Source organism: Notamacropus eugenii, chromosome 4 (genome assembly GCF_028372415.1).
Source record: "Notamacropus eugenii isolate mMacEug1 chromosome 4, mMacEug1.pri_v2, whole genome shotgun sequence".
NCBI lineage: Eukaryota > Metazoa > Chordata > Mammalia > Diprotodontia > Macropodidae > Notamacropus > Notamacropus eugenii.
The window spans coordinates 124,619,847-124,643,763 of record NC_092875.1 but is presented as its reverse complement, the minus strand read 5'-3'; the positions used below and the strand labels follow the sequence as shown (position 1 = coordinate 124,643,763).

The 23,917-nt window shown below is 37.0% G+C and overlaps 1 protein-coding gene across 5 annotated transcripts in view; it reads left to right on the top strand.

Annotated features, from left to right (window-relative positions):
* MTBP (MDM2 binding protein) overlaps positions 1 to 23,429 on the top strand; it is an 88,212-nt gene extending 64,783 nt beyond the window's left edge. For 4 of the 5 annotated variants that reach the window (XM_072603191.1, XM_072603193.1, XM_072603192.1 and 1 more), the window contains 6 exons: positions 6,245 to 6,340; positions 16,185 to 16,451; positions 19,074 to 19,323; positions 20,111 to 20,224; positions 21,461 to 21,526; positions 22,902 to 23,429. In XM_072603191.1, the coding sequence (XP_072459292.1) occupies positions 6,245 to 6,340; positions 16,185 to 16,451; positions 19,074 to 19,323; positions 20,111 to 20,224; positions 21,461 to 21,526; positions 22,902 to 22,940 (832 nt within the window). In that variant the 3' untranslated portion in view covers positions 22,941 to 23,429. The remainder of the gene's footprint in view (positions 1 to 6,244; positions 6,341 to 16,184; positions 16,452 to 19,073; positions 19,324 to 20,110; positions 20,225 to 21,460; positions 21,527 to 22,901) is intronic. The other variant, XM_072603190.1, reaches the window with a different exon arrangement.
* The last annotated feature ends 488 nt before the right edge of the window (positions 23,430 to 23,917 follow it).

Sequence of the window (23,917 nt, the reverse complement as noted above, 5' to 3'; positions counted from 1 at the left end):
TGATTTCTTCATTTCTCATAAAGTCATTAGCCTCCATCTGTTCCATTCTAATTTTGAAAGAACTATTTTCTTCAGTGAGCTTTTGAACCTTCTTTTCCATTTGGCTAATTCTGCTTTAGAAAGCATTCTTCTCCTCATTGGCTTTTTGAACCTCTTTTGCCAATTGAGTTAGCCTATTTTTCAAGGTGTTATTTTCTTCAGCATTTTTTTGGGTCTCCTTTAGCACGATGTTGACCTGCTTTTCATGCTTTGCTTGCATGTCACTCATTTCTCTTCCCAGTTTTTCCTCCACCTCTCTAACTTAATTTTCAAAATCCTTTTTGAGCTCTTCCATGGCCTGAGCCCATTGAATATTTGTTTTGGATGTTTGGGATACAGAAGCCTTAATTTCTGTCTTTTCCTGATGGTAAGCATTTTCTTACTCCTCCGAAAGGAAGGGAGGAGATATCTGTTCACCAAAAAAGTAACCTTTCTGTGGGTGGAGGGACCTGCGTGGCCGCTGGAGATTCTGTCCCTGAAGCCTGCTCGCATCTGCTTCTCTCAGTGCTGCGTGGCCAAGGCAGGGCTAGGCTCTGCTCCAGGTCCGGTGCGTGACGGACCTTTTGGGTCAGTTTTTCAGGTCTCTCTGGAACAGAAATCTCCTCCACTCCGTTGTTCTGTGGCTTCTGCTGCTCCGGAATTTGTTGGGAGTTCTTCTTTACAGGTGTTTTATGGGCTCTAGGTTCGGAGCTAGCATATGTGTATCTTTCTACTCTGCCATCTTGGCTCCTCCCCCCACAACTTTTTTTTTTTTAATTCAGGTTTTTCATAGTTCGTTGTGATCTCATCCCTTGGTCTGTTCAGATTATTGAGGTCAGTCTTCCATACTCATCTAGTTGTGAATGCTGATCATTTACACTTTTTGTGTCTAAGAAAACTGCTCCCTGTTACTAAGAAGTCTTTAAGTTTTTAAATTTTGAGATTATTTCTCTTATTCATGCTTTATCAAAAATAAACAGGACAAGAAGTGTACACACTTTTTACATATAGGGTCTTGGGGTTACTGTGCTTTCAAATGAGTGATCCAGGATTGCTAAGGTGGGGCACATTTATCAGAACTGAGATAGGTACTTTCTGTACACAGGATATCTATTTAGGTGCCATAAAGTGAAGACTTTAGGGAAGTCGAAAAGCTGAATACTATATATTCTGAGTCAAATTGGTTGAACATACTTTTTACCATGTAACAAAACTAATTATGATCCAGTCTGCCATTTGTGTTCTTCAACATGTAAAATGACTAAGCAGCAGCAAACCTCAGAGCTAGAGATCATATGAAAAAGTATGTTTGAATCCTGTTTCTGGCATCTGTTTATTAAAAGTGTGAGCCCATATTGCTTAACTATCTTTCTAAGCATCGTCTCCTCAGTAAAATGAGGATAATATTTGTCATTTCTACTTCATGGGTTTGTTGTGAGTTCCAAATGAGATTCTGTCTTTAAAGTGCTCTCTAAAATCTGTAAACCCAGGGAGAGGTCAGCTTTTATTGTCATCAGAGTGAATTAGTTGTTCCTTATGGCTGTAAATCACAGGTTAAATGATCTGCCTTCCATTTCTTGCCTCCACCAGCCCTTTATGTTTTTCCCTGGCTATGCAGTGGGTCCCATCTACCCAGTCAAAATTCCTGTTCTTCTTTATCCAGCCTTAAAGAGAACAAAAAGCCTGGTTAGTGATTGCTCATTGCTAGAATTTATATAGAATAGCTAGGTGGTGCAGTGGATAGAGTGTCAGGCCTGGAGTCAGAAAGACCAGAATTCAAATTTATCCTTAGACACTACCTGTGTGATCCTGAGCCAGTCACTTAACCCTTTTTATCTCATTTTGCTTATCTGTAAAATGAGATGGAAAAGGAAATGGCAAATCACTCCTAATAACTTTGCCAAGAAGACCCCAAAAGGGTTTGTGAATAGTTGGACACAACTGAAACATTTGAGCAGCAACACGAAGCCATTTATCTATCACTTTTAAGAATTGCAGAGCACTTTATATATGTTCACTCTTATGATAACCCTGTAAAATAGGTACTATTGTTATTATCCCCATTTTATAGATAGGAAAACTTCGACACAAAGAGGTTAACTAACTTGTCCAGGATCACACAGCTACCAGTTGCCTGAGGCAGGATTCAGATTTAAGTCTTCCGTATTCCAAGTTCTGTGCTCTATCAACTGTGTCACCTGGCTTCTTATTTATAATAATTTAAACTAAGGTGGAAACTTAAATACTAATCCATAACATTTTAGAATGAGGAATCTGTTAACCCTAATAAATTTAAAATTGCTGAACTCTGTTGGAGATAACTTTTGAACAGGCTTTTTTACCTTGAGCTGCCATCATGTCACCAGAAGAACAGCAATTTGGGGTTCCATTTCTGAAAAGCAGTGTATCACTCTTCTAAATAGAGGTTAAGATTTTACATTTCCATGTTCTTATGTTACTAGGAAATAGAATCCATGGTGGAAAATCATACTTGTGTTCTTAACTGCTTTCGTTTTTTCTGTCCCAGGAAACACCTAATATCTAAAAGATGACAAAAGTGTTCAGACATAAACATGTGTTTTATGAAATGTTACACACAATTGCTTTTGTTTATTGTTGTACATTCTTTTCAGTTGTGTCTGACTCTTTGACCCCATTTGGGATTTTCTTGGCAAAGATACTGGAGTGATTTGCCATTTCCTTCTCCAGATCATTTACAGATGAGAAAACTGAGGCAAACAAGGTTAAGTGACCTACCTAGGTTCACACAGCTATGAAGTGTCTGAGGCCAGATTTGAACTCAGGAAAAAGAGTCTTTCTGCCTGCAGGCCCGGCTCTTTATCCACTTCGTCACTTAGCTGCTTGTTGCTTTTATTATTTCTTGCCAAATGGTCCTTCTCTATCTCTTTCGCTTACTTGTCTTCCTCATCTGTTCACCTTTGTGCACAGTAAGTGGTTCAACCCAAGTGATGTATACTACTTGGGGTACACACAAGTGTGAGAATGGAGGAGAGCAACACAGTTGTTCAGCATGCTTTCCACTCTCACCAACTTCTGCTTCACTCCTTGTGTTCAGTGCTGGCTATGATGGATAGTTAGGCACCCACCTTTCCAGGGAAATGGACAAGTAGTTAGTCCTTCCATACCTGTCTTAGAATGCTTCTGTTCTTATTCCCTGGTTGTTACCACAGCGATAGCAGCAACATAGTACACTTTTCCCTGGCCATGCCTCCTGGCCCTCCATACCTTCCATACTGTGGGAAACCCCAGGCTGCAACTGGGAGAGGCAGATCCTGCTTCTCTAGAATTGTGGACTCTTTTCAGGTCTTTGCTCTTGGGGGGAGGTACTTGGTATTTGTGCTTCATAATTCCAGAAAGATTTAGGCATACCACACAGAATCCTGGGGTGGGCATAAAGGCCCTCTTTGAGCCCAAGCATCCTAACTCGCCTTGGAAAATGCTTCTTGAGAACAAGAGCTTCTTTCTACTTGCCCAGGCTCCTGTCCCCTAGAAGAGCAAGAGAGGTTGGTGTTGACTTAGGGTGAAACACATCAAGGAGATTCCAAGAAGTGCAGACACAGCAAGAGTAACAGCAGTTGGTAAGAGGTGAGAGGTCATGGCTTGGTTCTAAAGTAGAAAGGTGTAGAAGTCTACCTTAATCTGTAACTCTGCTGTCAAGACTATCACCCTAACCTCCAACCCATTGGAGAACTTGGAAATGAATTAAGAAGGTCATCTGTTAGGAAATCAGTGTATACCATATTGTCATCTGCTTGATTACTGCCTCCTTATTCCCACCTGGAATAGCCTTTTCCAGACTTGAAACCTGATCTTGAGAGACTACTGCCCTTGGTCTCTGCCTTACCATCGCAACACCAAAAAAATTAATTTGCTTTTTGGATTTCAAGAGAACTCTTTACATAATTGGTGGATGGTATTGAAAAATGAGTATTGATATTTGTTGTGTGTTGCCAAAGAAGACCATGCCATCAGAGAAATAATGACATGACTTGCACTTGACTTTGTTTTGAGTGAGGGAGGACTGTGCAGGTCACCAGCCTCACTTCTCCAGAGCCATCTGAATCCAGTGACCAGATATTCATCAGGATGACTGAAGATGACCCAGGATGAGGCAGTTGGGGTTAAGTGACTTGCCCAAGGTCACACAGCTAGTGAGTGTCAAGTGTCTGAGGTGGGATTTGAACTCAGGTCCTCCTTCCTGACTCCTGCACTGGTGCTCTATCCACTGCACCACCTAGCTGCCCATTGATATTTAATAGCTACAGCAGTAACTACTGCTTCTTCTATTTGGATGTTGCTGGGAGGTAGTTTTACTCATCTCTGGTAGCCATTAAAACCTAATATCAAAATAAACTAAACTTAGAACCAAACTTTAGATTGCATGAGGAGATGGGTTTTATACTTCCTCATCAGTCCTTTGGGATAGCTGCTGGCCATTGCATAGATCAAAGTTCTTATTTCTTTCAGAATTGCTTGTCTTTACAATGTTTTTGTTACCCTAAAAATTGTCCTCTTTAAAGTGCAGAGTGAAACATTTTCTGACGTTTCAAATTGAGGGGGTGTTTTGTTTTGCTTGAGTGTGCATGTTTATTTTAAAGATTTCATTTTTTGTCTTTTTCCTAAAGAAAAGGGAAGGAAGGAAGAAGAGAAAATAGATTTTTGTTAATTGAAAAAAAATTAAATTATATTGCTATCACAAAATGTTAAACCAAGTTTTTCAGAACTAATGACACATATTCAATCATATTTTCTTGCCAAAAATTATAGTTTTAATAAAACCAGAAAAGCATTTTATGCTATTAAATGAAATAAAAATATTTTAAAAAATATTCAGTCTTTATCACATCCTTTTTAATGTCAATTTTTATTTTTCATAATGTATATAATAGTATGATTGTGTGTGTGTACATATTATGTACATATGGGCAGGTAAGTGGTTTGGATAGAATACTGGGCCAGGAATCAGTAATACCTGAATTCAGATCCAGCTCCAGATACTAGCTGTATGACCCTGGCTAAGTCACTTAGCCCTGTTTGCCTCAGTTTCTTCATCTGCAAAATAAGCTGGAGAAGGAAATGGCAAATCACTCCACTATCTTTGCCAAGAACCCTTCTCTTCCCCACCCCCCGAACAATAAAGAGGTAGTATATGAAGAGTCAGACACAACTGAAACAACTAAGCAAAAATAGATCTATAATTTTTAAATATAAATGATCAAAATTTTTTTTACTCCCAGGGATGTGCAAACAAAAAGATAAGAAGACTTTTACACTATATCTAAATTATACTACAAACTATTCTTACTGTCCAATGTCTTCCCATCATTTCTTCTACTTTGGAATGTCTTTCTCAGTCCCATCCCTGTCTGTTGGAATTCTATCCATTCTTTACAATTCAGCTCAAATGCCATCCTTTCCATGAAGTTTTTCTGTCTCCATGCTTACCCTAATCACCTAATTTACCTTTCATACCTTATATAGCACTAAGTTCATACCTCTCTTACATACTTCTCATTCTTTTGTTTTATAATTGTGTGTTATATTGTATTTGTGTGTTTGTATTATAATTATCTCTCTGAAGAACTTTGGAATTGATTGTGTGATATGGGATAGAGTGGCACAGGACTGCCCACCATGACATGCCTTCATCAAAGAAGGTGCTGTGCTTTATGAACAGAGAAGAATTGAAGTAGTTCTAAAGAAATGTGAGATGGTTTAAGTTTAAAATATCTACCCCAAATGAGTGGATACTGGAGTGGTCACATGTACTATTTGTGCCCAACCTGTGGTAGAGCATTCTGAGCTTATATTGGTCTGATCAGCCACAATCAGGAACACTGTAATTTAACTCTAACATAGTAGTGTCAGTTTGGTCTTCAAAAATGAAGGGCAACCAACATATTTCTCATTTATTGTTTTGTATTATAATTGTATAATATCTCCTACAACACACACTTAAATGTTTATTAAATTGAATTGTTAATTGTTTTTTCTCTTATTGAAGAGGCAAAAATGTGGGGGGGAAAATGGATTATAGAATATGGTCTTACCTTTTTCTCATGTCTCCTTGGTTCGTATCCCCAGTGGCTATCAGTTACAAAAGGAAAGTAAAATCTCTTTAAATATTTAGGATTGTTTCTTGTTTTGTTTATTTATTTAGCATCATGTATTTTAAATATCAAATGATTCTTTTGGTTTGTTTTAGTGAAAATACTTTTCTTCTGACACCAGAACTTACACCTGGGAAAATACAAGTCTTATCTTTTGAAAAAGCTTCTGTGTGCCACTATCATGGAATTGAGTAAGTTTTTAAAAATAGTTTTTATGTGTATCATGAATTACAAATTATTTTCTTTATTCATTTGTTCCTACAATATCACTGAGTTGGACTTTTTTTTTTTAGTTGAGTGACTTTAACACATGGGTATGGATTCAGACAGAACCAAAGAATAAAAATCTTTTTTAAAAAGAGAGAAATTAAGTAGTGAACTCAGAGTTAACTGAGTTCCATGAATGTTACAATTTGTACCATGTCTACTAAATTTGGAAGTGAATTGAAGAAATTTTATTTCATATACCTTTCAAAGTCTTAAACATTTTTAAATCATTAAGCAGTTAAGCATTAGTTAAAAGGTACTTTAATGAAAATAACTTTTTCTCTGAGTTGATGTGCCTCTAGTTTTAAGACATATGCTTGTCTTGAGTCATAATAATGGTAAGAGAATAATTATGTAATAATTTAGGAGTGACTATCAGAAGCTACGTTTTGTTGTCAACAGGTAAAATAAACATTGTTCTTAAGTAGTATTAATTGGACAATCAGAATAAAATTGATTAGCGTTTACTTGCTTGTGGTTTTGGTGTCCACTGTGTTCTATTTCTCATAAACTCTCAATTTGGAAAGGAAATTGAAATGAGAAAAATTAAGTTAGCTGTGCACGTAAATAGCTGTTACTGCACTTCTCTCTAATTTAAATTTAAATTTTTTCTAGAACTTGATAGTTCATAGTTTAAGATGATATTTTGTAATTCTAAACTGAAGCATTATTTTAATTTCAGGGGGTTTTTTTTTTGTTGTTGTTTTTTGGTTTTTTGGCCATAGTCTATAAATTAGATCTTAGTCAAGAATTTGTAAGGGAGCAGGTGAAGCAATTTATAGTAAGTAGCCAGTTAGCTTATTTAAGGACTTCAGGGATCAATGAGGTCATTAGTGCTGAACAAAGCCTTTACCAAAAAATTGCAGCCCCACTGCGCCTTAGTAAATTGTTCCATGAATTGCTGTGTTCAAAAATTTCATTGTTTCAGCTAATCAACTTTTTCGTATTTAATAGTTTTGTAATCCAAGTTATCTGACCTTTCACTCTCCCTCATCATTGCCACCCCCAAGCATTTGTGGAGTTTTGTCTATTCTATCTCCCTGTCTCTTTCAATTAATTTATTAATTTTTAATTTTCAACATTCACTTCCCATGATTTTGAGTTTCAAATTTTCTCCCCATCTGTCCCCCCCACCCCCAAACAGCATGCATTCTCATTACCCATTCCCCCAATCTGCCCTCCGTTCTATCACAACCCCTCTCCCTTATCCTCTTCCTCACTTTTTTCTTATAGGGCAAGATAGATTTCTGTATCTCATTGCCTGTATGTCTTATTTCCCAGTTACATGTAAAAGCAGTTTTTAACATTCATTTTTAAAACTTTGTGTTCCAAATTCTCTCCCTTCCTTCCTTCCCACCGACCCCCATTGAGAAGGCATGCAATTCAGTATAGGTTATACATGTGTAGTCTTGCAAAACACTTCCATAACAGTGATGTTGTAAAAGGCTAACTATATTTCCCTCCATCCTGTCCTACCCTCCATTTATTCTATTCTCTCTTTTGACCCTGTCCCTCCTCAGAAGTTTACTTCTGATTACCCCCTCCTCCTGTTTTCCCTCTCTTCTATCATTCCCTCCCCCCAAAACCCCCATTCTTATACCCTTCCCCCTACTTTCCTATAGAGTAAGATAGATTTTCATACCCAATTGAGTGTGCGTTTTTCCCTCCTTAAGCCAAATCTGATGAGAGTAAGGTTCACTTATTCCCTCTCACCTCCTCCCTTTTTCCCTCCATGGTGAAAGCTTTTTTCTGCTTTTTTGTGAGATAGTTTACCCCATTTTGTTCCCCCCTTTCTCCTCCCAATATATTCCTCTCTCACCCCTTAATTTTATTTTTTAGATAATTATCCCTTCATATTCAATTCACCTTGGGCCCTCTGTCTATACATACATACATATATACACACACACACACACACACACATATATATACACATACACACATGTATGTATGTATGTATGCATGTATGTATTTCCACCAAGTACCCTAATACAGAGAAAACTCTTAAGGGTTACAAATGTTATCTTTCCATGTAGGAATGTAAACAGTTCAGCTTTATTAAGACCCTTATGATTTCTCTTTCCTATTTACCTTTTCATGCTTCTCTTGATTCTTGTATTTGAATAGAAAAAGATTTTCTATTCAGCTCTGGTCTTTTCATCAAGAATGCTTGAGAGTCCTCTATTTCATTGGAATGTTCATTTTTCCCCCTCAAGTATTATACTAAGTTTTGCTGGGTAAGTGATTCTTGATTTTAATCCTACCTCCTTTGACCTGTGGAATATCATATTCCAAACCCTCTGATCCCTTATCGTAGAATCTGATAGATCTTGTGTTATCCAGATTGTTTTTCCACAATACTTGAATTGTTTCTTTCTGACTGGTTGCAATATTTTCTCCTTGACCTGGAAACTCTGGAATTTGACTATAGTATTCCTAGGAGTTTTCTTTTGGAGATCTCTTTCAGGAGGTAATTAGTGGATTCTTTCAATATCTATTTTACCCTGTGGTTCTAGAATATCAGGGACGTTTTCCTTGATAGATGATATCTAGGCTCTTTTTTTAAAATCATGGCTTTTAGGTAGTCCAGTAATTTTTAAATTCTCTCTCCTGCATCGATTTTGCAGATCAGTTTTTCCAAGGAGGTATTTCACATTGTCTGCTATTTTTTCATTCTTTTGGTTTTGTTTTATAATTTCTTGATATTTTTCATAAAGTCATTAATTTCCATCTGCTCTATCCTAATCTTCAAGCAGTTATTTTCTTCAGTGAGCTTTTGTACCTCTTTTTCTATCTGGCCAATTCTGCTTTTTAAGGCATTCTTTTCATTTGCTTTTGGTCTGGACCTCTTGTCATTTGAGTTAGTCTATTTCTTAAAATGCTATTTTCTTCAGCAATTTTTTCAGATCCCTTTTAGCAAGCAGTTGACTTGTTTTTCTTGATTTTCTTGCATCACTCTCATTTCTCTTCATATTTTTTTCTCTACTTCTCTTACTTACTTGGTTTTTAAAATCCTTTGAGCTCTTCCATGCCTTCTTCTGTGTGTTGATATTCCTTGTCACCAAAGTCAGATTCTGTAGTCCGATTTTTTTTCTGTTGATTGCTCATTTTCCCAGCCAGTCACTTGATTTTGAGCTCTTTTTCAAGGTAGGTCTCTGTCTGCTTCCAGTGGGGGAGAGCGGGGAGGGGTGGTGTACTGCCCCAAGTTTCAGGTGCTTTGCACAGCTGTTTTCAGAAATACTTCTGGGGACCTGCAAATTTTCAGCTCTTCTAAGGCTGCATGATCAAAGGAGAGACGTCCACTTTTCTCACAGTCTGTGCTCTGGTCTGTGAATGGCCCCAAGCACTGCTTTCTGCCCTGGAACCGCCAGGAGGACTCCTTCTCCACAGCTGCCGCAAGTTCCACCATCCCAGCACTCCTCCTCGTTCTAGGATTGCCACCCAGGACTGTGACCCTGATCCAAGCAGGGCAAAGCAAGAGAATCCCTCCTCAGCACCAGCAAAGAGATCCCTGCTATCCCCCTACAATCAGCTGCTAAATCCCCCCACAATCTGTGGGCTTCTTGCGACTACCAGGGACTGCACCACTCCCTCCGCTACCCTGGGTCTGTGGCCAGACCATGCTACTCTTTCATACAGGTCTGACGCTTTTTCCACTGACATTCCAGGATGTCCTCAGCATTTTGGGGTTGAGAAATCAGAAAACCTCCATAGCTGCCAGTGATTCAGTCCATTGAGGCCTGTTCAGGCTCCGTCTGTGCCAGAGCAGCCTATGCTAGATTGCGCTTCACACTCAGCCGAGCTCAATAGATGCTTCTTGTCAACCTTCCAGGCTGTCTTGGGCTGTACATTTGCTTCACTCCATCATTTTGTGGCTTCTGCAGCTCCAGAATTTCTTTAGAGTAATTTTTTACAGGTATTTGGAGTGGTTTGGGTGATAGCTTAAGCAAGTCCCTGCTCTTACTCTACCATCTTGGCTCTGCCTCCCTCCCATCTCTTTTATTCATCTCTTTACATTGGTGCCATATTAGTTTAGATTCTTTCCATCACCCCTCACTTGGACTATGGCAGTAACCTTCTAATTGGTGTCCCTGCTTCCAGTCATCTTCTTTTTAATCCATTGTCTATACAACTGCCAAAATCATCTTCCTGAGATAAAATATAAACTCCTCAGTTTGACATTGTCTTTCCCAATCTGTTTCTAGTCCACATTTCTAGACTTATTTTACTTTACTCCTTTTCAAGTGCTGTGCTCTAACTAAATTGACCAGCTTCATATTCCCCGAACCTAGCATGCTTCTGCATTTGCACAGACTATCCTGAAGGCCTAGAGTGAGTCTTCATTCTTAATCTCCACTCTTAAAAGTTTAGCTACCTTCAAAGCTCAACTTGAGTACTTCTAACATGAGACCTTTCCTAATCTGATGCCATATCTAATAGCCTTTCCTCAGTCTTTATATTTCTTCACCTCTCTTTCACTTTCGGCAGTGATAACTACCACCTTTTCCTAGATAGCCTTCTCAGGCTTTCATTATATTGATCTCTCTTAGTTTTCTTCCAGCCTGTCTGATCTTGGTCTTCTTTGCTTTATCATTCACCCCTGTGCATGGGTGTGTCTAGAGCTCTGTCCTGGTGCTTTCAGATCTGTATATCCAACCTTGTTCTCTCTTCTCATCTCCTGCTGTGCATCATCTATTGCCTATTGTTTATCTCCAAGAGAGTACCTCATAAGCATCTCAAATTTGGCATCTTTTCAGTAGAATTCTTTATCTTCCTTTAAAACTTCCCCTACTTCTAAAGCCCCTGCTTCTAAGGACTTTGCCTTAGAGTCATCCTGAACTAAGCCATCTCTTTTCACTCCAACGTATACTTTGTTTCCAGTTCTTTGCTACCACAAAAAGTGATGCTCTAGATATTTTGATGTATATGAATTCTTTATTTGGACCTCCTTGGGTCTAGCAGTAGAATCTTTGGGTTAAAGGGTATGATGATTTTAATCACTTTAATTTCATAATTCCAAATTACTTTACAGAATGGTTGTACCAGTTTATAGCTCTACTCACAATGAATTAGTATGCTAATCTGTTTCTCCACACCTCTTTTATTTACAATTCCTACTCTTTCTATTTTTGTTTCTCATTTAGGTAGGCTATATGACTTAGATGACAGATAGGCAGTTTAACCACTCAAGATATGTGGACCTTTTGAATTTCTTTCTAACATAGTGATGTTCTGGAAGGGATGGGGTTTTTTTTTTAAATTTCTTTCTATTCTCTGGCAGATGACTATCTTAGAGTTAAAGCATAGTATATTTATTTTATCACTTCATTTTTTTACTGTGTCTATGTTTTAAACACATTTAGAAGTTAAAATTTTGAGTTTTATTTCAAATCCATTTCTCAGTTTTTTTCTTTTTATTGGGAAACCATTCATATAGAATTATGATTATAACAGCTAATTTTGTTCCGTCTTGTCTCCTAATATGGAAGTAAATTGAGGGATTGTTAATTTGGTGTGTTTATGAACTTGATTCTTAAAAATATTTTGATAACTTCTTCAGGTACAATTGGTTGCCTTTATAATCTTATATATGTGGGTGTGTATATATGCGTCCATAACTTCACCAGATTGACACAAAAATGAATTCCTGGTGTAGGTAGAGTGGGTAGGTGTGAATGGTTAAGTAGATGAGTGGATGAATAGAGGGATGGATGGATGTGATGAAATTGGATTAGAATAGAATCAGTAAAATAAGACAGCACTGACTTAAAAGTAGAGGTAAATATGCATGTGTGCGTGTGTGTCTTTGTGTCTGTGTGTGTCTGTGTCCCTATTCTTGGGTTTGCTTTCATTGTTACTCTTTCTTTCTCTCATTCCCTTTATCTTTATAGCTAGTTTTTATCTGTTAGTTTGACTATTCTCTTTCCTAGCTCAGATAAGAGAATGGTACTTAATTTTCCTGCCCCACATGACAAGAAAAGGGGTGGGGGTGGGGGGAGTCCTACCTAATGATATTAATTTGCAGCTCCACTTTCCAAGAATTGTTGTTTCCATCCATTCCTTTACTTATACCTTCTTATGAGTCTCTTGAATCTATTCCCAGGAAAGCTAGTTATCTGTGGGGGGAGAGGGCTGCACTGAGAAGTGTTCTGTAATTTTAATACAGGTGTTCTAATTCTGTTGTTTATGTTTTTCCTCATCATATATCCCTTTTGATATCCTCATTTTGAGCCTATATATATTCTTTCATCTCCACTTCTCTCTTGTTGGGAGTGATACATATGACCCGGTCAGAGCTGATCTCCTGAAATGTCTGGATTCCTCCAGTAGGGCTCATTGAATACTATTGAGAAGTCAGCTTCACAAGGCTGCTAGATTGTAGGGCATATCTAGTTCCTAGTCCTCTCTCTTTATTCTACTTCTGTTCTCTCCTTAATTTCTGATATCCAAAGACAGAGGAAAAAAAGTGAAAGTCTCTTATTCTCAGCTTTCAGGATTCCTTTTTTTATATTATCGTAATACTTTTGATCCTGGGTTAAGAAGGGGATAAAATTCTATCCTCCTCTCCCAGATCCCCCGTTATCTTAAGTCCCCATGGAATTTGTAAGGTTTTAATTTTCTCCTTTCTATTTCAAGTTTTCTTTGATGTTTGTTCTGAAATTTGGCTACAATTTTTTGGTAATTTAAACTTTTAATTTTTTTTTTCTGTTGATGTATGGTGGATTTTCTTAATCTGAACTTTGCTGTCCGCTTCCAGTATTTCTGGGAAGTTCTTTATTATTTCTTGGAAAAATGGTCTTTTAGCTGTTCCCTGACATGGTGTTTTTCTCAAAGTCCCATAAACCTTAGATTATCTCCTTACACTCTGCCTTCAGATTCAGGATTGTTATTTTGTAGAGCTCTCATATATTCTTCCAATCTTGTTGATTATTATTTTGTTTTATTATTTTTTCCTTCTACTTCTACATTTTTTGCATTTAAATTCTTTTTGTTTTCTTTATTAGAGAATCTGTTGACATGTAATGATTTCTTCCTTCAGCATTTTAATTTTTGATATCATTCCTTGTTTTTAAAATCAATCTCTGAACTATTCCAGAAATCTTTGACTTATTCTATTATTATTTAAGAAGTCCTTGTAGAATTTGCTGTGTTATCTTCACCTTTCCCAGAAGGTTTTATATGTACTTTCTTTTGTTACGAAGTACTTGTTCTCTGATTATTGAACCTTTTCTTTGCGTATTTCTCTTTCTTAGTCAATTTTTGTCTGTCTCAATTTGCTGAGTTTTCTGTGATATCCTCAATAACATTGTGCTTACAGCAATCCCCTTCCTTTAGAAGGCTCATGGCTATCATGTTCTTCCTCCAGCCCTTGCTGCTAATTCTCTAGACCTTCAGACCATCAGAATTGAATGAGGGTACGGATAGACAGTTGTGATAGTGCTGCAGGGGCACTCCAAGTAGGCATTAATAGTAAGAGACTTGTCTGTATTTACCAATCCTGCTCTTCTGGATTCTGGCTTTCTTCAATCAACTGGTTCCTCCTGGATGGTCAGGAAAGAGGGTAATTGGGGAAGTTCTCCCATGACATTACTGAAGAGGAGTGTTTCAAAAAGGCGTTGCAGTTGAATTGCTTCTCTACCTTTCTCTTTCTGGCTCTCTGTTTCCACTTATACTATATTAATTAGTGTAGTCAGGAGTGGGTTTCTAATTTCCCCTCTCATCTGATTTCTTGCTCTCCAGGCTCCATATTCTTCTATAGCCACCTCCACTCTTTTTTCTTGAACCTGGAGCTGGTCTGATTAATGATCATTAATTCACTCTGGTTGATCCAAAATACTGTTAGGGGCTCAGAAGGTGGAGGCTGGGAATGTGAGAACTTCTTGTGGAAACCCTTAAGGATAATGTCTTCCTTCTGTTGGTAGTCTCCAACATATCATTGTTTGTTCATAGTTGTTTTTAATATTGTCTGCCCTATTAGATTATGAGTTCCTTGAGAACAGAGACTGTCTTTTGCCTTTTATTCCCTTAGCACTTATCAGAATGCCTGGCATATAGTAGATGTTTAATAAATGCTTCTTGACTGACTAACTGATTAGAACAATGAATTGTAACATTGGTCTTCAGTCTTTTTTCCCTCCCCCCAACAAATACTTTGTGGAAGATTTCCTTTCTTCTAATAAGGAAGGGTGAGCCCTCTGAATTCTGGCTCTTTTTAGTTGTATTTTTTCTTATGGTCAGGGGACCTATCCTTAGGAAAACAGTTTTTCAACTATATTCCCATAATTCCTGAATAAAAATTTTTTTTGTCTTATTTATGTTTTTAAAATTTTTTAATCATTTTTTATCATAGCCTCTCCATTACATCCTGAAATTCTGATTTTAATATAAAAAGTTCACCTTGATTATTTTCCTGCTCTGTCTTTTCTACCTCTATTATGTCTGCCTTGAAACATAGCTGAATGTACAGATAGTATAGGTGTACATGACCATCAATTTAAATTTTAAAATATCCAGTGATGTTTTTCCTTTTTTTTCTAGTATTCTACCTGACAATACTTAAGATTTTGTTAGTCATTTAAATTCTTGCAGCTCATTGGGCCAGTGATTTATGAAAACAAGTCTCTGATTTTTCTCAGGTCCCTTGATTGGTCAACAATTGGTAGTAGGTTGGTATTTATTAAGTGCCCACCATGTGGTAGGGACTGCTAAGTGCTGGGAATTCAAAGAAAGCCAAATAAATAGCACAGTGCCCTTTATCATAGAAGTATAATTTAAACTTCCCCCCCAAATATATTAACCTTTCATTTTCCTATGACAACATTTGCCTGCTGCCTTTTCTGACAACAGTTTCATACAATTTTCCTGCAGTTTACCTTTAGACTACTGATTGGTTTCCATACCTCAGTTCCCTCCTTTCTCCACTCCATCTTCCGCTCAGCCATCATATTGATTTTTCTGAAGCATGGGTTTGACCACATTACTCTTCCTCTTCCCGTCCCTGTTTGGTAAACTCTAGGGACTGGACTCCCTGTTACCTTCAGGATGAAATACAAAATCCTCTTTTTGATTCTGAAAGCTCTGTACAACTTGGCTACTTCCTACCTTTCCATCTTACTTCTTACTCCCCTCCATGTGTTCTGTGAACCAGTGACACTGGCCTGCTTGCTGACCCTTGAACATGAAACTTCATCACCTTACACTGGATATTTTCACTGGTGTCCTCTATTCCTTTATCTTTCCCTTGTAGCTTCCCTTGCTTCCTTCAGGTCTTAGCTTGTCTCACTTTTCCCATTCATCCTTCAAACTAATGCCTTCCCTCTGAGACTACCCCTAATTCATCCTGTATATATCTGGTCTGTAGATAGTGGTTCTCATGTTGTCTTCCTTGTTACTTGGGCTGTGAGCTCTTTGAGAGCAGGGACTTTTCCCCCACTCTTTACCTTTCTTATATCCCTAATGCTTATCATAATGCCTGACAGGTAGTAGGCACTTAATTCCACTTGACTTGATTTGATATTTTACTACCAAGATATTTTAATGTCATCTGCACCCTTCAAGAATTAATTCACTGAGTACTGTTCATTGTTCACTACTGTTTACTCAAAATGTTATTAATAAGCTTATCCCAAGTACTGATTCCTGAAGAACTAACTCTGTTTTGAGACTTACCTTATTTGTTCTTTTTTTTCTGATTTGAAAAAAGGATAAGAAACCCTCCGTACTTATTCATACAAGCTTTAGTTCTTACAGCTTTTTCCTCATTTTTAGATATTGTCTGGATGACCGAAAAGCCTTAGAAAGAGATGGAGGATTCTCTGAACTTCAGTCTCGTCTCATTCGTTATGAAACTCAGACTACGTGTACAAAAGAGTGTTTCCCTGTACCCTGTGTCTTGAGCCCTCTTCCATCCCCTGCAGTTTTGTCGGAGCCTGGAAGTGTCCCAGATGGAGAAGCTTTACAGAGTGAACCAAGAACTGAAGTAGCCAGACTGAAGCGGAGATCAAAAGACACAGATTGCTTTTATCCCACAAAGAGGTAATATGTTATATGGAGGGATAAAAAAAGCACTGGGAGAAAGTTTCTCTTGAGTGCAAATGAAACTTTTTCATCTCTTACTGTATTTTTAAAAGATGCTTTCTAGGTGTATGCAAATGTCTTTAATCTCTTTGTTGTAGCAGTACTTTTTTTCTTGCTAATCATAGGTGTGCCTAGATTTCAGGTCAAATATCAGAAAGATATAATTAAATGTTTTATATAAGTCAGAAACTTATATAATTTGCTAGATCAATAAATTACAAAATCAAATTTCTATATGCATAGTAATATAATTTTAATGTCTAAAAATCATAAAATCAGGGTTGCTGAAATGTATAACGTAAATTCTGCCAGAATTTTGTCTTTTTAGTTTTTAGATCCTCATAGTCTACAGAAGTCCATTTTTTGAATGATTAAAAATAACAATGAAATGAATTCTATATAGTCATATAAGGCAGTTCCATGCAATTAATCTTCAAACAAGCCTTACTGTAACAAGTGGAGGGAGAGTTGGTGCATGATTTTTTGTTTGCAGATGATTGCACACTCAGTACAGCCTCTGAAGCTGAGGTGCAACAAAGTATGGATCAGTTTTCTGTTGCTTGTGCTTATTTTGACCTAACAACACTAACAAAACTCAGATTCTCCTCCAGCCAGCAGCACACCATTCATACATGGAACCAACAGTTACAGCAAATGGAGAAATTTTGAATACTGTGGATAAGTTTACTTACCTCAGCAGTATAATTTCAGGGGATGTACACAAATGATGAGGTTGACACATACATTGCCAGAGCTATTCATTGTGTGGGAGGCTTCAAAGAAAAGCATGGGAGAAAAGTATTAGACTATCTACTAGCTGAAGGTCTGCAGAGCTGTTGTGCTGACCTCACTGTTGTGTGCCCATGAAACCTGGACAGTCTAGCAGCGCCATACCAGGAAACTGAATCACTTCCTTCTTAGGAAGACAGGAAGATTCTGAAGATCACCGTGGCAAGATAAGGTATTAGACATTGACGTCCTTTCTTGAACTAAGCTGCCAAGCATTCGAACTCTACTGCAGAGAGCACACCTCTGATGGGCTGGCCACATTGTTCAAATGCCAACTATACATTTGCCTCAAAGACTATTTTATGGAGAACTCACACAAGGCAAGGGCTCACATTGTGGCCAGAAGAAGCAATACAAGACCACTTTGAAGATCTCTCTTAAGAACTTTGGAATTGGTTGCATGACGTGGGAGACACTGGCAAAGGACTGCCCAGTATGGTGTACCCCTGTCGAAAAAGGTGCTGTACTCTATGAGCAAAGCAAAATTGTAGTTGCTCAAAAGAAACATGAGCTATGCAAATTTAGAGACATCTCCACTCCCAGTTCTTATTTGTGTCCAACCTGTGGTAGAGCCTTTCAATCTCGGGTTGGTCTGATCACCCACAACTGGACACACTGTACTTTGACTTTAATGTAGTGATGTCATTTTTGTCCTCTTCAAAAATGAAGCACAGTAACCAACCAGTTGTAGAAATAGATAAGACTTTTTCTTGGAAGGTCTTAAGAAGTCTTTGTTTACTTATAAACTTGAATAAATTTAGTTGTATAAATGGGAATACATAAACTTTAGGAAATGAATTTTGTGTCACTCTGGGAAAAAAAAAAAAACGGTCTGCTTTTGCCAGAAAAATTGAAGTCCATATTAGCTGTGAGAAGAAAACTTACTAATCATTACAAAAAAAATTATTACAGGTATCTTCTAGCATAATAACAGCTTAAATTGTTAAAGTTGGAAAAATACTTAAGGGCTTTTGCAAAAGGAGGAATTTTAATTCAGTCAAACGCAACTTATAAAAGTATTAGATTAAGGAACAATAAAAATTACACAGCTACGTTTATTTGTAAATATTATAGTAGTGCTACTATACTGAGCAACAATATTTTACGAAGCACATTATGTTCCTTGAATACTAATACTATACAAAACCCTTCCTTTCATAAAGTTAATAGAAATCATTTTCTGATAGTGATTATCTGGACCAGAGTGAAACAGGAAGTAGAGGGACGGTCCAAGTCAAAAGGAAATAGATTTTGATTCCTTGTAAGGAACTGTCAACATTCTAACAATTAGCACCATATGAAAATAGCATGGACTGCCTCATGATTGTAATGAGTTTCCTATCAGTGGTATTGTTTAGGTTAGCGGCTTAACAAGAATGTCATAGAAGAAATTCATGCTCTGAGAAAGAGTGGGACCAAGATGATGTTTGAGATCCTATCCTGCTTTGGTATTCTACAGTCTACGGTATGGGGAGGCCTTATTTTAAAGCTGATCAAGCTTATAGTGCTAGGATCTGATAAAGCTCAGTCTTTACTATTGTTTGTCCTGTTAGAAGAAGTACCAACTTAGAATGTTGTTTCTAAACACCATTCATTCTTTTCAAAAAATCAAATGATCAGTCTAATTATGCTTTATTGATTACTTGCTGGTAGAATTAGAAAGGAATCATTTTCATATTTCTTGTTTTGGGGGCTTCTGAATATGAGAGAACATGTTTTATAATACTAACAGAAAATGGATGTCAAAGGAAATTCATAATGACTTAATTTGTGTTTCTGATTTTTTCCCAGTAGGTTAACAAAATCTGAAAGTTCTGATTCTCTTCTTTCTCAAGCAAGTGGTAATAGTGGATTTCATCATACAGTGACTACTACACAGTCACGCCCACATCGGTCCTCATCTGTAACTTGTCCATCTATTCAGACGCCCAGTTCTGAGGTTCAGAAAGTAACTTCAAAGGCAGGTGCAGGTCAGAGAAATGTACAAGAATCAGACCCAACAAGGAAAGCTAAGGAATCAAGATCACAGAAACATACTCGGGTAAAGATTTATTTTCATTTTGTTATAACTGTGATTGGGAAAATTATATTTTTATATTCTTAATACTAAAAAAAATGCAGAATTTTATTGAGGTAATATAGCAGTTCAAGGCACAGAGTTCAATTCTGAGTTCATAGCTATCATGTCCTGCTAACCAGTATAATCACATGAAGCATATTTGCTTATCTGTTTTATGTATAATTTTCTTCAGTGGTCTTCACAAGTGTGTGTGTATATATACACACATATATATATAAAATAAATATGTATGTACATGTATATATATATGTGTGTATATATACACACATATATATATAAAATAAATATGTATGTACATGTATATAAATGCGTATAGGTATAGCTAGTATAGCTATAGATTTATCTATAAATATCTATATAGTTCTGTGTATATATTGTATATGCAGACACACTCATATATTGTAGAAGACGATACAAAATAGTAATACGAAATGGCTTCTCAGTTGTACAGTGCCAGGCCTGCAGTCAGGTCTTCCAGAGTTCAGGTTTGACCTAGACACTTAGCTATGTGACCCTGGGCAAGTCACTTAACCCTGTTTGCTTCAGTTCCTCATGTGTAAAATGAGCTGGAGAAGGAAATGGCAAACCCCTCCATTATCTTTTCTAAGAAAAACCCACAGTGGAGTAACAAAGAATTGGACTTGTCTGAATTGACTAAACAGCAACAATAATATAAAACATCAACCTGGGAAAAGTTTTGCTTATGCATTTTTTCAGAAATTTAGTCATGCGTTGTACTCTCTTCAAGATGCTGAAAGAAGTAGTTGCTAAAACTCTAAAGAAACACAACATTTCTGAGGACCATGACTGTTTTTCAGCCTGCAGCCAGCGTCTTTTTGAGATATCCAAACTCTATCTAAAGGTAAGATGTCTTTTCTTCTATAATTAGAGTTGTAGTTCTTGTTCCTAGGTTCATGTGTGACTTAAATGACATTTAAAAGAAACAACAAAAATATAGCCAGCTTTTAAAACCTTGGCAGTGGGAGTCAGGAGTAACAAGAAGGAAATCAACGTGCATCCTCTCTTTTTCTCCCTATACTTTTTCTGGTGTCTTTTCTATTTAGGCAGTCAGTGACATTTATTGGATGTCTACTCTGTGCCAAGTACTTTGCTAAGTGCTAGGGATACAAAAAAAGGTCAAAGAGCTCACATAATTATCAACCCTTTGTGAAAGCTCAGTTTTTCTCTTGAGCTCAAGATATAAATGATATTCTACTGGATATAATATTTTTAGATTAGTAAGTAACAAGGCATCATAGTCAATATATTGAGTGTCATAATCTGAATCCAAAATGATGAAATGAATAAATCAAAATAAAATGTGGCAAGATGTGATGTGTGCTAAGTTCTGAGGATACAAACAGAAAAGCAGAGAGTCCTTGCCCTCAAAAAGCTTGTTTTCTAATGGAGGAAACAAGTATATGAAAGAATGATGAGCAGCAAAAGTTTCGGGGATAAGATAATGAGTTAGATAGTGGGGAAGTAAATCAGCCGCCTATCCAGGACCATGGGAGAGTTGATTTGGTCATCATTTGACTTGAATCTTGTAAGATGAAATATTTTATAGATAAATGCAGAGTTTTTTTTTATCTGAGGATTAAAAAATCAATTGCATGAGTTAGAAGTGACTAAATAGCAGTTTGTAAGAAAAGCATCCTAGGGAATTTTAGGTGACTACAAGCCTAAGAGAACCCTACCAATTTTGAGAGTGATGGCCTCACATTACAGTGTTTTATGGTTGCTGTAGATTGCTTTATTCAGACTATAATTAGGAGGCAGCATTATAATTGAGGGGGGAAATGCAGGACTCCGAGTTAGGAAAGATCTGGTTTAAATCCCTAGTGCGTGATACTTAATAAAATGAGTCAGTACAAATAACCTCTCACTTGAAATTTCTGCCCCTAAATTGTGCCAAAATAGAAACTGATTAATGTAGTCTTCACAAGTGTAACATGTAATCCAATTTATAAGTTGATGAGACTGGACAGTGTTTTCTTTGTTTTCTGATACTCCCTTCATTAATCATCATACAAAAAAAGATGTAATAGCCTGAATAACCTCATGTGAGCATTATTTAACACTATCATGTTACATTTAGGATCTGAAAACTTCAAGAGGTCTGTTTGAAGAAATGAAGAAAACAGCCAATAGCAATGCTAAACAGGTACATCACCCATTCAGAGCAAGAGGTCTTTCATTTTAGGACATCCACTTGTCTTAACAGTTTTGGGAAAGTTCAGCGTTCCAAGCCTCAGTAAAAGAAAACAAGAAAGTCAGCAGAAACCTGGCAGAGTTAAAAGACAGAGTAAAGCCAAGCAGCTTTATCAAAGGGAGATTGAATAAAGAAGGGGCAATTTGGGATGGTGAAAATAGGTCAGTTCCATTGAGTTGATGGAAGGGGGCACAGAAGCCTCTCAAAGGTGATGAGTTGTTGGTAGGGTTCTTATCTGGATCAAGCAGGATTAGTCATAGGGGAATGAGGGAGTGAGGAGTGTAGACCTGATATACAATGCTGATAAATGCCTGGGGAATTGAGAACTAGGTGCTACTCCACTAGCTGCCCCATTCCAGCTTGGCTCCAACCTGCTCCCCTTTAAGATTATTGACTTCTTTTAATTTCTACATATTTAGGGCTGCTAACTGCATATATTTAAAGGTTTATATATGTGTGTGTGTATACATATACCCACATACATATATACACATATACATACATCCATACACACACACACACACACTCACACACACACACACACACACACACTATTTTCCTGTGCTTTAAGTACCAGGAGTAAATGAATTGTATAGTTATTTTAAGAACAATTCCCGTACCTCCCCTCTACCCCACCCCTTGGGAAAAGGCACTCACCTACTGCAAGCCTTACTCCATGAGTGACTCAGGGAACTTGAGCTTTCTCACAAATGACTGTATTTAGTTGGTCTTGGAATCTCCTGAAGTCTTTACACTAGTCCAATGTCATTATACACTAGAGATTCAGTCAGTACTTTTAGAATGCATTTTGATGTGTTCCATTTGATTCTGTTACAGCCATTCCTTTGTGAAGTCTGTGACTTATATCCTAAGTCATTTGCCCAAAGACGGTATTTAAGAGGTTGCTACAGTTAATAAGGCTGTTTGCTTAAAGATGTATGAATTCCAAGTTAAAGAATACAAGTTCTATTTTCAGTCCATTCTGATATTCTCTTCTCCATTTGGCTTTGCTGCTTTTGAAATGAGCTCTCGGAAACACGTTTTAGTATGAAGGGGGAAGGTTAAAAAAAGGGACTTTCTTCTCAGTTTACACTACTATACTCTGCAGTAAAAGTCCTATAGCAATTGTCCTTCAGTTCTAATAGAAAGTATTATTGCATTTCTAAGATAGTTAGATCTAGCATTCTTTATTCTATAATGTATCCCCTTTTGAAATGTGGACAGTAAAGTAGAATGTAATTTTTCAACATGATTTTCTCAAAGATTAGATTCTCTCTGTTTCATATTGACACATGACCAGAATAATCTAATTTTTCTTTTTGCACAGGTGATTGAATGGGTGTTAGAGAAGATGAACAAGAAATAACAGAAGATTGATTCTGTTTGAGTAGACTATTAAATTCTGGGAGGTTGTTTGACATTCTTTTATCTCACTTAAATTCTAAGTTTCAAGCTTGGCTCAAAAATTTATTCAATTTAAGATTATTTTATTTTATTGACTTCCTTTAATCACTACAGATTTAGGGATGTTAGCTGTATACTTTTAAAATTATATATATAATATTTATATGTTTTTTCTGTATTTTAAGTAACGAGTAAATTTTTTTATGTTTGTATAGTTATTATTTACAGTTATTTTAAGTACACAATAAACAAAACAATTTTATTTTCCATTTTGGGGGTAGAACCTTTATAATATTTGAGCAACTTAACTTGAACAGACTTCTGGGTACAGTTTTGTTACTTGTCCTTCCTCTGTCTCAGCCCTTAAATGTAAATGTCCTAACATAAAATTACATGGTGTTCCCAGAATTCTTTTGTACATTTTATTCTAATAAATACTTGTCTCACCTTATTTTCGGTGGCCTGGAAGCAGTGAGTTTATGAGAACCTCTATGAGTTTTAGAAATTGGGGAAAGAGGGAAAAAGCTGTGAAAAGAAGCATCAGCTGAAATACTTGTTCCGGAAGTAGTCTTTCAAACTTTGTAGCTTGCCTCAGAGTAGGGACACTATTCTCCTTCCACAGTGCCACCCCCCAAGCCCCAATGAAAAGAAGATCTTCCATACTTGAAGTAAAATTTTCTCCTTACCTTATCTTACTGCCTAGAATTCTGCCATTTAGGGATTTTTTTTATTTGATAAGCATCATCTGTTTTAAAATGCAAATGCTTCTAAGCAAAGGTCTGGAATTCTTAGTCATTTTTACCTTAGTGTGAATTAGTTTAATTTGTAGCTTTTCCCCAACATCTAGGTGAGTTCAGCTGCTCTAAGGAAATGGAAATTTTAATTTGATGAGGGGAGGAATGGGTGGGAATAAGGCAGACTTGCTGGGAGAGGAGGTTA